The sequence below is a fragment of the Curcuma longa genome, chromosome 14 (genome assembly GCF_044706935.1).
Source record: "Curcuma longa cultivar G26 ecotype Majalengka, Jawa Barat chromosome 14, ITB_CL_G26_1.1, whole genome shotgun sequence".
NCBI lineage: Eukaryota > Viridiplantae > Streptophyta > Magnoliopsida > Zingiberales > Zingiberaceae > Curcuma > Curcuma longa.
Genome location: NC_133874.1, coordinates 8,743,718 through 8,755,228, shown reverse-complemented (window position 1 = coordinate 8,755,228; position 11,511 = coordinate 8,743,718). Strand labels below are relative to the sequence as shown.

The 11,511-nt window shown below is 34.8% G+C and overlaps 2 protein-coding genes across 2 annotated transcripts; one reads left to right on the top strand and one right to left on the bottom strand.

Moving 5' to 3' along the window:
• Positions 1-3,702: 3,702 nt before the first annotated feature.
• Positions 3,703-7,776, top strand: LOC141845479 (rhodanese-like domain-containing protein 4, chloroplastic). The gene is made up of 8 exons (XM_074733534.1): positions 3,703-4,328; positions 5,173-5,275; positions 5,381-5,446; positions 5,718-5,792; positions 5,866-5,940; positions 6,008-6,088; positions 7,041-7,253; positions 7,485-7,776. The coding sequence occupies exons 1-8, from the start codon at positions 3,733-3,735 to the stop codon at positions 7,530-7,532; spliced, it is 1,257 nt and encodes a 418-aa protein (XP_074589635.1). The 5' UTR covers positions 3,703-3,732; the 3' UTR covers positions 7,533-7,776.
• Positions 7,777-8,159: 383 nt separating this feature from the next.
• On the bottom strand, positions 8,160-10,323 carry LOC141844857 (high mobility group B protein 6). The gene is made up of 10 exons (XM_074732836.1): positions 9,919-10,323; positions 9,693-9,822; positions 9,387-9,625; positions 9,172-9,306; positions 9,021-9,086; positions 8,867-8,932; positions 8,689-8,793; positions 8,498-8,586; positions 8,345-8,429; positions 8,160-8,261 (listed from the first exon to the last, which is right to left on the bottom strand). The coding sequence occupies exons 1-10, from the start codon at positions 10,321-10,323 to the stop codon at positions 8,160-8,162; spliced, it is 1,422 nt and encodes a 473-aa protein (XP_074588937.1).
• Positions 10,324-11,511: the final 1,188 nt, after the last annotated feature.

Below are 11,511 nucleotides of genomic sequence, written 5' to 3'. Positions count from 1 at the left end.
AGGTGGGAGCCTAATTAGTCATTACTAAAAAAAAATAATAAATCTCAATTAACCGCATTGACTATCTCTGGGTGATCAGTCCGGTTCTATAAAAGTTTCCCACCGACCGATCAGTCCAAAGTCCAATAACATCCTTTGATTACGTTCCTTATTTGGAGGAACTAATTAGTCATTAGTCATTACTAATAATTACTTTAGATGGGGAGTTAATTTAATTACTCTCGATAAATTATTTTTAGGTATCGAGATAATAGATTTTTCATTTTAATGTCTATTAATAATATATTTTTAAAAAATTGATCCACTATCTCAACGGCTCCTAGAATTTATTCTATGGATATGGAGAGAGATTTATACAGGTACATAAACGTTAGACGTATGGCGAGATCATCACCTTCTAAAATTGACTCCTGATCATTACGTCAATAATATCATATATCTATCATATTGAGCAATAAGTCGTAAAGAGCTTACAACTTAGATCAAGCTTCAAAATTTTTTCCTTTTTATAGCTCAGGTATCCACATTTGAGGACCTAATTAATTTTGAAAGTATTATAGCTGTCACACGGATCAATCCATGATGAAACGGATAACTTATTAAAAATCCATCATATACCGAAGCAGAAGGGACTGATCCATAACTTGGCACATTAGAAAATCTCCAACTCAATCCAAGACAAATTACAGATTAGGCGAGCCGACCCACGGACCTATCAAATAAAGTCAGGTTGAAGTTTTTAAATTTGAATTATGATTTAGACGGATAAAACTCACTAATTCATTGAGTTTTCAACTTAAATTTTAAAATTTGAAAAAAAAAAGTTTTCTCAAATCGTGGGTCAATCTAAGTCATCATGGGTCAACCCACGTAGGTCGTGGGCCTAAACAAGTCAATCCATCTAAATCCATCTTAAAATGAATTGATAAAATTTCAACTCAATCTTATCTAAATTGCTTAGCGAGCAGACCAACCCGATTGACCTAATTCAAATTGATGAGTATAAAAAGTGTATAGTCTTCCTTTGATTCGCCTATCAAGTAAATTTAGAAGCACGAACAATCCACATGCCCTAATTTTCTAACATCAAGCTTCAAATGATGAATATCAAGATCAAGTGAGGAGCTATGTATGGATTTGGACTTAGATGATCATTGGACTTAATTGGACTTAGATGATCATTAGATGGATTTGGACTTAAAATCATATGCTTAAGGTGGTGTTTGGTTCAAATTATCATATATAATCTTGATTATGGAGAATAAAATATAATCTTAAGTTATTTAGTTCAATCTTAAATAATATAATAAAATTTTTATTTATTTAAAAGTTTTAGTGTATAACATAGTTTATCATTTATTCAATCATAAATATTTTTACAACTAAATCAATTTGATTTTTGATTTTTTAAAAAAAAAATAAAATAAATTAATAATATTAATATTAATAATAGTAATAATAATAAGTTGATTATATATATATAAATATATATATTTTTATAATTTTTAAAATTTAAAATAAAATTATATATATATTAATAAGATAATTCTATTAGGGTTATAGAAAGTCTATTTAAACTATCCTAGTTAAATTAAAAATTGATTGAATCAATTAACTAAAGTATTAATTAAAAAAATCTAAAGTTCACTCATATGTTGTCCTCTCCCTTTCACTTGCGCCTCGCCTAACTTGGTCGTCGGCGCTCACCTCGTCGTTGCTCGTCTTGTCACCACTGCTCACCTTGTTCCCCCTCTTCTCCATCTTGTCTCTCCTTCGCTCATCGATGTTGAAAAAAATTGAAAGATAATTTTGAGAAGAATTTTTTTTGTTAACCCTCAGAAATTTTGGTGAGACCAGATTGATCACCTTCATGATTAATCGACATAAATTGGATACCTAATGTCAATTAAAAAAACTCATAAAATTATTATTTCTATGATAATGGGAAACTTTTGTAGGACCGAATCGTTCACTCTAAAATTAGTTGGTGTCAACTAGAGACTTGGTGGTCGAGTTAGATACCTAATGGTCGAGCTGAGATACTTGGGGACCAAGTTGGATACTTCATGGCTAGTGGAAAACTTTCGTAGGGCCAAATCGATCACCCCGGGATTAATTAATTGGCGTAAAATGGATATCTAGTGCCAAAAAAACTCATATTATTATTATTATTATTTGATAATCTAAGTATCTGACTCTTTAAACTCTCACCAGCTACTAGGTTAAATCAGAAAATGCTCACGTTGTTAGACACTGATAGATGACTTTCACATGTTACTCCTCGTTAATGAGAGTCTTGCTCTATCTGAGTACTCAACCATAACTCATAATATGCTTACTCTGCCAGTGAGTCTAAGTCCATGAGTAATCGTATTTCATGCTACATTCATAATATGATCAGTCCATTAATGGGCCCGCCCATGGATAAATCGTACCACTATTTTATATTTCTTTTATTCAGTATTCATTTACTTTGATAAAAAAATTAAAGAGAATTTTTGTTATTCTCATCATAAAAAAACATTTTTATAAATTTATTAAAATAGTATTTCACATATAATTTATAAAATGTAGGAATAATTCAAGTATAAATTAGAAGTTGTTTTGATAATTTTTAAAAGAGGAGTTTGTTTTACTATAGATAAAAAGAATATTTTTTTGGTTATTTTTTTATTTAAAAAAAGAGTCTACCATCAGTCGAAAATTAAGTTATAGTGCAAGGTTAGAAATCAAATACAATCTAAGATATGATTGTAAATGAATGAAATAGTCATGAATAAGTCAGTTATATTGGTTCAATTATAAGAAAATATATGCCCCGAGATTATAGTACAGTACAACAGAGTATTTCAAAGGTTTGAATTTTGATGAAATTGAGATAATATTCTCTTCCATCGAGGTCAACTGTAATTTCTTGATTTATCTTCTCATAGATGATCGTGAGATCGATCGTATGGCACAACTAGGATGACAGATTCTATCTTTTTATAAAAGAAAAAATACAACAGAGTACTTATATAATTTTTTAGACATCTATTTAAATCCCAACTACTATAAATTATCAAATACATTTCTTTTATTTGAATGGTTGATGCCAATTAAAAAAATGATTAAAAAATATATAAAATAAACAAACTTAATACTATCAAACTAAATTTATTAACGTTGATGAATGATTTATGAAAAAAATTTAAAATTTAATTATAAAAATAATATATATATATAATTTCATGAATAATTTTATAATTTTTTATATGTTTTCAAATCTAATATTCATATTATATTAAATAAATAATATAAAATTTATAATTAAATATAAATTATAAAAATAACAATATTATAATCAAGCTTATCCAAGGTTTGAATAATATTTTTTAAAAATAAATTCGATAAATAAATAAGGTACGTTGTACTGCCAAGCGAGTTTGCAGTACAGGCTCTCTAAAAAATAATAATAATAATAAAAGAAGGGGAAATTGCAGCATAAATATATATTTTGATATTTGATAGGAAAAGGGATTTCGATGTTTTATATATAATGTCGCACCAAAAAACCTCAATAATTCCTGTCCGCATAATGAAGATCCACCGTGACGGCGTCGCCTCATCTTTTATGTCCACGTGGCGCGCTCCCATTGGCCACGTCCGCCATCTGCTTCGACGGATTAAACCTCCCCTCTCTGCTTCTCCCACTCGCAGAGAGAGAGAGAGAGAGAGAGAGAGAGAGATGCCATGGAAGTTCTCAATGCAGCAGGCCTCACTCCGCTAGCCTCGCTCCACAAGGCCGCTTCCTCTTCCTCCTCCCCGGGAAAAAGGGCCGAGGTCAGGCGGTCGCTTCTACCCCTCAGGCTCCGCAACCTCGCCGCCCTCTCGTCCGTTCTCGGCGCCGGAGGGCTCGCCAGAGCCTTGACCTATGAGGAAGCGCTGAACCAGACCTTCGGCGGCTCCTCCCCCATCCCGGACCTCGACCTGAGCGGGCTCCTCGACGGGATCGTGAGCTTCGCCACCGAAAACCCTCTCGTCGTCGGCGGCGCCGCGTTGGTGCTGGCGGTGCCGCTCGTTATTTCTCAGGTATTGAATCTGGCGCGGAGCTGGGGAGTGGAGTCCGCCAAGGGGGCGTACGCCAAGCTCTCCGAGGACAGCGGTGCGCAGCTGTTGGACATAAGGGAGGGGAAGGATTTCAGGCAGGTGGGGAGCCCAGATTTGAGGGGATTGAAGAAGAAGGCGGTAGCGATCACGTACAGAGGGGACGACAAGCAAGGGTTCCTGAAGAAGCTTCAGTTGAAGTTTAAGGATCCTGCCAATACTACCTTGTACATTCTCGACAAGTAAGGGTTTGGCCGTATTTTGCTTATGGTCCCTGCTGGTTACGTTCATTTTCTTAATTTGATTGTTGGTCAATGATCTGCTTAATGTAAGTCTACCTATTTTATTAGAGTTTAAGATCTAATGAATTTGTGACTCAGACATTAAGGTGAACAGAACAATGGTTGAAAATTTCTTTAATGAATTCAAGAAAGATTGATCTCTTGCATACTCAACTGAAATTTTCTTTAATTGTTCGAGTCAAGTCTGTTTATTCAAAAACTTCGCCACATAATGCAAGAGAACACACATGAACCATTCTTCTATTTCACATGATTAGGCTTAAGTAAAGGTTAAAAGCAAATGCCAAAGGTAAGTTCAAGGTTCAAATGGGCCTATATTTTCCCATAAAAGAACAATACATCTGCATTTGCATGATATGAATTCATATTAAATTGGTTAAAATTGCAAGAGGGTGGTCTGACACAACAAAACTTTGCAATGGTTCCACAAATGTCGCAGAAATCTCTTGAACATAGGTCACATACTAATTTTGTTTGCACTGAATTCAGTCAAGATAGGTGCAGTAAAAATGCAGTCACCAGGATGGTGGCGCAGGACATCTAGTAACATTAAAGAACTTTTCAAGATTACATTATTATGGGAAAAAGAAAGCAGTAATCTTCAGGCTTTCAGTATTGTGATGGAATAGGTTCCTGTAATTTATTCACGGTTTAAATATACTAGCAGTTTACTATAGAATAATTATGAGGTACAGCCTATTATTCTGAGAAGTATGATTATTTTGAGGTTTCTTCAAGTAATTACGCCTGAATTGGACAACTAAAATATTCTTATGAAAACCAGGTTTGATGGTAACTCTGAACTGGTTGCTGAACTGGTTACTCTAAATGGTTTTAAAGCAGCATATGCAATTAAAGATGGTGCAGAAGGAACTCGAGGATGGATGGTCCTTATTGTCTAAACTTTGTAATTGGTTTAATGTTGATTTGTAATTATTAGCTAAGAAACCTTTAAATTTGACAATTATATTATTTCAAATACTCTTTTGCAGAGTAGCGGTCTTCCCTGGTTGCAACCTAAACAGGGTCTAACAGATTCAATTGTTAGCATATTCGAAGTAAGTTGACCAACATAGATTTGAAAATAGATTTATAGATTTTGTGGTTTGAAGCAATTGTATCCCTATTAATTATGTATCATTGGAGAAAACCTAGAAACAAAATATTAATTTTTTGTATTGGTTAAGTTCTTAGACATCTATATGTTCTTCCATACCATATATTTGTTAGACATTTGCTCAACGTTTTAAAAAATATATATTCAATTATGATGGATGTTATTGTTTTTTATGCCATTACTTTCGTCAATTAAAAAAAAGCTTTATACAGGAAAGTTCAGATGGTCTTACTGTTACTCTTGGATTAGCAGCTGCCGCTGGCTTAGGTATATTGGCTTCAGCTGAGGTAAACTACATGCCTTTTTATTAGAGAAACATGATTTGGTGCTTATGGTTATAATGTTTTCCTTTTATTGCAGATAGAAACTGTACTCCAACTGTTAGGATCAGCTGCTCTTCTTCAGTTTGTCACAAAACGACTCTTGTTTGCAAAAGTTAGTATATGACAACTTTTTCTTCTGAAAACAATTTCGAATATAACTTTTATTTGTTAATTTACAGGATAGGAAGGTCACTCTTCAACAACTTGATGAGTTCTTGAACACAAAGGTTGCTCCAAAAGAGCTAGTTGATGAGATAAAGGTAGAATCAATTTATGAATTCTATACTTGATTCCTAAATCATGTCGTCTAATACAATAGACATTATAATGTACAAAAGCCATAGTAGATCTTCAAATTTTTTGAACACAAAGTTTGCTCTTAAATGAGCTAGTTGATTAGATACATGCAGAATCAATTTCTGAATTCAATTCTGATTACTGATGCATTTTTTCAAATACCATAGATGTTATAATGTACGAAAGCCATAGTATATCTTGAAACTTTTTGAACATCCTTTGCAAGAGTGATCACACAGGAAGTGTTGTCAGGAGGGAGAAAGGGTGCATGAAAACATGATTTGATTAAATTCTTACCTTATGTGCTTCCTGTTTTGAGAAAATTTAGGTTTAGTTACCCCATAGTCCCTTGTACCTATATCTATAATTATTTATAATTGATAACATTGCTTTTTTAATCCCTCAAATGTGCATTGTTCATAAATCGATCTCCCACTCTCTAGTTGGTTTAATAATATCATGAAAGCCATCTTATAGATATAGTCAATCCTAGGATCTCTTAGGGATTTAGTTAGTAAATCCACTAATTGTCCATTGGAGAATAACAAATAATAAAATGATTTTGTTATATTACACTTTGTTTCTGTCAAAGTGATCAATCTCTATGTGTCCTCCCACAGAACAATAGATTAGAAACTATGTGCATGGTAACCTGGCTATCATAGTACAATTTTATTAGCTCTTTAAGTGGATACTCTAATTCGGTGATTAATTGCTTAATTAGCCTGAATGGAGTGTTACTAATAGTGATCTCTACCTAAAGATTAAACATAATTAGCATGTTTGGAAGTCAAGAAGCCAATATTCGTACCTAAATTTGCTCTTGACATGTATGCCTTCTTCGATAGTTCTGTGATTATAGTAAGCAGATGATGCTGTCCTAGTGAATAATGTATATTTGTTCATGTTTTCTAGATGATCGGCAAGGCTCTTCTTCCAGCATCTACTAGTGGGGCAGCTAGTCCAGAAGCTTCTTCTTCTGCTCCTGCTGCTGTTCTGGAACCAAACCCTGTGACAAAAGTAGAAGCCTCAACTGAACCTGCCCCAGTAGTCAACTCAATTCCCAAAGCAGAAGTTGAGGCCGACTCTCCTCCAACAACACCAACACCTCTTTCTCCTTACCCATATGTAATTATCGATCCTTCTTATTTTACATTCTTGATTATTCTAATATTCTCATTTTGAACATAAGATCTAAAATTTGATAAACTAGCTTTGCATATAGAGAATACATGAATGTTATATGGTAATAGGTCATGATGCATGTTCATGCATTTACTTTAGGGTAGCTTCTGCAATGCTCAGAGAGCTTTCTTAATTTTTGTTTAAAATGGTCTAATATATTTGGACTGCAAACAGTACCCAGACCTCAAGCCTCCATCTTCGCCATCTCCTTCAGCGCCTTGAGATTCTACTTCGGTATTAGTTGATCTATTGCTGGACGGCATCAAATTCAGTTGTAGTAAAAGTTTCAAGGTCTGTTCTCAATTTGGTTTGTAGCATATATACATAAGCAAAGAAGAGGAGCATTAGAGTTCAGCACTTTATATCTCCTGATGATGTTAATTATGTATGTAAATTATGTTCGAATCATTATTATCATTTACATTTTGTGAAGAAAGCAAGTCAGCTTGAGGAAAAGCCCCTGGAAGAATAATAAAAGGATCAGGTACAAATTTCTGAGTGTGCAAGTAAACAAAACTGTGAAATACACATATAAGCTCCTTCATTTGAGAAATTGATGGTGCTTCATGCTTTCCAAAGGTTTCCCTTTGATCTTTGGAGACATTGGCTTCAAAATCAAGGGAATTGATGAAACAAACTGGAGTATCAAATTAGATTGATTGATACAATACAGCCAATACAATAGAAAATGGCAAATTAATTCATTGATCGAGGGCTTCAATCAGAAATGAAGCTTAAACAAGCATCAGCCAACTACAAAGAGTCCAGGGCCTAATATTATCATCAGTTGTTAAACAAGAAATTGGTTCAATAAAAGGCAATTGAACCAATCACAAGCATCTTCACTCTTTAGGAGCAAGTCTTGTTGTATTCTTCTAGTTCTTTTTTGTATGCACAAAGGCCTTCTGCCGCCTTGTCATTCCATATCTTCTTCTCCCCTTCATCCATTGCCTGTAGGAGGACATTGAGGAATCTCAATAACCACAAAGGTCCATTGATTGAGAAGTTGAAGGCTGGTGTGGAAAGAAAAATACCTTCCATTTCACTGAAATCACAGCATTCAAGGTATTGTTTGGAATGCCTGGTCTTTCCTCCATGACTTGTTTCCTTGCTTCCTTGCTGCAATAACACAATTGGATCAATTTAATTGCCCAAATCACTTGCACAGATTCATCAGACACACACACCTAAAGAGAAGGAAAGAAGAAGGTGGCTTCTTTGGCCTATTGGGATCTGCAATTTGTTCTTCCTTAGCTTTCTTCTTCCTGTTACGATTCTCCTTAGTTTCCTGTTTCAGATATCAATATGATTGCTTCCCCATTAGAATTGTGAAATAAATATTAAAAAAAATTTTTGCAAATGACAGAAACCAACTAACTTTGATCATGTTATCTGTTTTCTCCTTCTTCTTAAGCAGCTGAAGGGCTTCTTGCTTCAGGACTTTGATATGCTCCTCCTCTTCCTTCTCTAAAGTAGCAGCTTCCTGATTCATACACACCGAATTGGTATATTTTTCTTACATCAATTCACTTTTAAGCTCAATCTTAGTTTCATACCTCAATCTTCTTTTGCTTGTAAAGTTCGATTTCTTGGTTGTAGTTTTCCTTCAGAGTCTTAGCAATCTGAGAAATTTGACATATGCTTAAGAACAAAGAGAAACATAAAAATTATTCAAATTGAAGATGTACACGAAAAGATTCCATTTTGCACCTCCTCATAGGGAGCTTTCTGCTCTTCTGTCATGTTCTTCCACTCCTCTCCTGCTACCTTTGAGATCTGAGGTAGGTAGGCACACGCCGTGGTATTAACAATAAGCTACCTAAGAATTCCAGCAACATATTGGGGTTTCTAAACTACCTACCTCAAGGATGGTCTTCTTCTCTTGTAGCAGAGCTTCACGGCGTTCTTTCGAGAACAAGAAGAAAGCTGACATCGGATGTTTTGGCTTCAAAGGATCCTTCTCTTTCCTTACTTTCTTGCCCTCTTTTTCAACTTCCTGTTTAGATAATCGAACCACAATAAGAACAGTATCCTTTTGGCTGATAAAAGACTTGATGTTATGTTAAACTAATTCACCTGTTGAAACTGCAAATATTGTTCCAGCAACTCCATGGCGGTCTTCTGCTTCTGCTCTTCTTCCAGTAGCTTCATTGCTTCTTTCTCTCGCTTCTCTTGCTTGACGACTTCCTGGTAGGCCTCCTTCTCCTGCTGGTACCGGTCTGTGTAGGGCTTCTTCTCTTCTGCGCTCAACGCCTTCCATTTTGTTCCAAGCACATTGGAAATCTCTTTAAAATCGGCATCAGGGTTCTCTTTTTCACCTACAAGGGGGAAAAAATTTAATTTTTTGCAGGTCTTTAAGAGAAAATAATAGTCTTTGTTATCTTACTTCGTTCCACTGATCTTTGCACCACGAGACGTATGCCGGGCATGGTTTCCTCTTCTGGTCTTTGTTCTTCTTCTTATCATTCTTATCTTGGTCTTTCTCTCTTAGAGATTTAACAAGAGGAAAGTTCTGTGCAAAATCAACAAGATCAATCACAAAATCGAGTAAATCAAGCTCCTCTAATTCATCCAAAATCAACATTTTTTTTTATGGGAAACAGAATACCATTGTGGGTTTGAACTCCTTCAGCTTCTGGGTCTTCTTGAGCTCCTCCTGCAGCTTCTCGTGCTCCTTGTCTCGGTTCTCGATTTCCTCATCTTTCTGCTTCAGCATCTCGTCGCGTTGCTTCAGGAGCTCCTCTGTCTTCTCTTTCTCTAGTCGGAGCTGCTGGAGCCTTCCCTGCAGCTGGAGCAACTCGTCCGCGAAGGACTTCTCGGCCTCCGACGAAGGCTTGGACTTCGCAACCGCTTTCCTGGAATTCTTGCGCGAGACACGGGGAGAGAGGCCTTCGCCATCGTCCTTGCTAAGATCGCCCGCCAGAGCGGACGAATCGGAGATGTTGACCTCGCTCGGCAGCAAGTCCTTCAGCGCCTTCCGGCTCCTGCCCTTCTTTTGAACCGCCGTCGCCATGGCTGCTGGATCGGAAAAGAAGGGAAGAAGAGAGGAGCAGCGAAATGGGAATACGCTCGAGAAAGGAGGTGGATCGGGATTATTTATACAGCGGACGGGAATAACGGTCATTTTTTTTTCAAAATTTAAATGGAACAAAAACGGATAACTCCAAAAGGTCGTCATTTGACCGTTAGAATATACAAACTTTATTGCGTAAAAATTAAAAAACAACACTATTTAAAATTATAATATTTAAACAATTCTATTAATATTATTTATATTTAATTAAAATCACTATAAAATTCTTAGTAAGTATTTAATGGTTACAACTATTATAAAATCGTCTAAATCTTAAATAATTTTAATTGAGTTTAAATAATTCTGATCAATTGATAAAGATTTTTTATATATATAAAAATATTCTATGAATAATTTGAATCAATTTATTTTTACACAGTGTAATAACTTCATATGTATTTACTAAAAAAACAAAAAACCCTTTTGATATTTACTCAAATTTATTATTTTTATGAAATGCCTTAAAAATTTAGAAATGGCTAAAGTTACAAGAGGATGAAGTGCAATATTGATGCACTCGTTAATGATAAAAGTGAAGGGTCCCTGTATTATGAATGTTAGCATTTGATTTATTATGATATTCTATGAGAAATTTTAGTGACATCAAATCGATCATCTTCAAAATTAGAATTGGATACTTAAATTATAAAAAAAATACAATAATTCATAATAGAAAAACAAAACAAAACATACATTAGATGGTATATGTTCTGGTTAATACATCGTGGATGATTTAGATATTGGGTCAAAAATATTGACATGCATACTCCTGGAAAATGGTGATCGAGAAAGATAAAAAGGCCTGAAAAGTACTTCAAAAGGAGAATTAGAATGGCGTCAGAAGTGGATCCCGGCAAACCACTTCAACGCTTAAGTTAGGGTTTTGCGTGAGGAATAAGTTTAATGACTTGGGAAAATTTAAGATTTATGTGTACGTACATGTGCATATGGGTATGAGCCACCTTTTTATAGTAGTTGATCTTCAAAATATTAACGTCCATTTAGGAAATATTAATCCGAGATATCATGTTCCAAGTTTTTTTAGAAAGATTCGTTTAAGAAATATTTTGAGATAGTTTTCTTATCTTCGGGAAGAAATAGTGTAGGGCTCTCCTGATTGTGTAAGCC

Bases quoted from the DNA above. Each gene is read 5' to 3' on its own strand.
- LOC141845479 (XM_074733534.1), top strand. From the start codon at position 3,733: ATGGAAGTTCTCAATGCAGCAGGCCTCACTCCGCTAGCCTCGCTCCAC. The intron at 5,276-5,380 runs GTCCTTATTGTC...ACTCTTTTGCAG, and splicing joins AAGGAACTCGAGGATGGATG to AGTAGCGGTCTTCCCTGGTT. The intron at 5,793-5,865 runs GTAAACTACATG...CTTTTATTGCAG, and splicing joins GTATATTGGCTTCAGCTGAG to ATAGAAACTGTACTCCAACT.
- LOC141844857 (XM_074732836.1), bottom strand. From the start codon at position 10,323: ATGGCGACGGCGGTTCAAAAGAAGGGCAGGAGCCGGAAGGCGCTGAAG. The intron at 9,087-9,171 runs GTAGGTAGTTTA...TACCTACCTCAG, and splicing joins AGAAGAAGACCATCCTTGAG to ATCTCAAAGGTAGCAGGAGA. The intron at 8,933-9,020 runs GTGCAAAATGGA...CAAATTTCTCAG, and splicing joins AGAAAGCTCCCTATGAGGAG to ATTGCTAAGACTCTGAAGGA.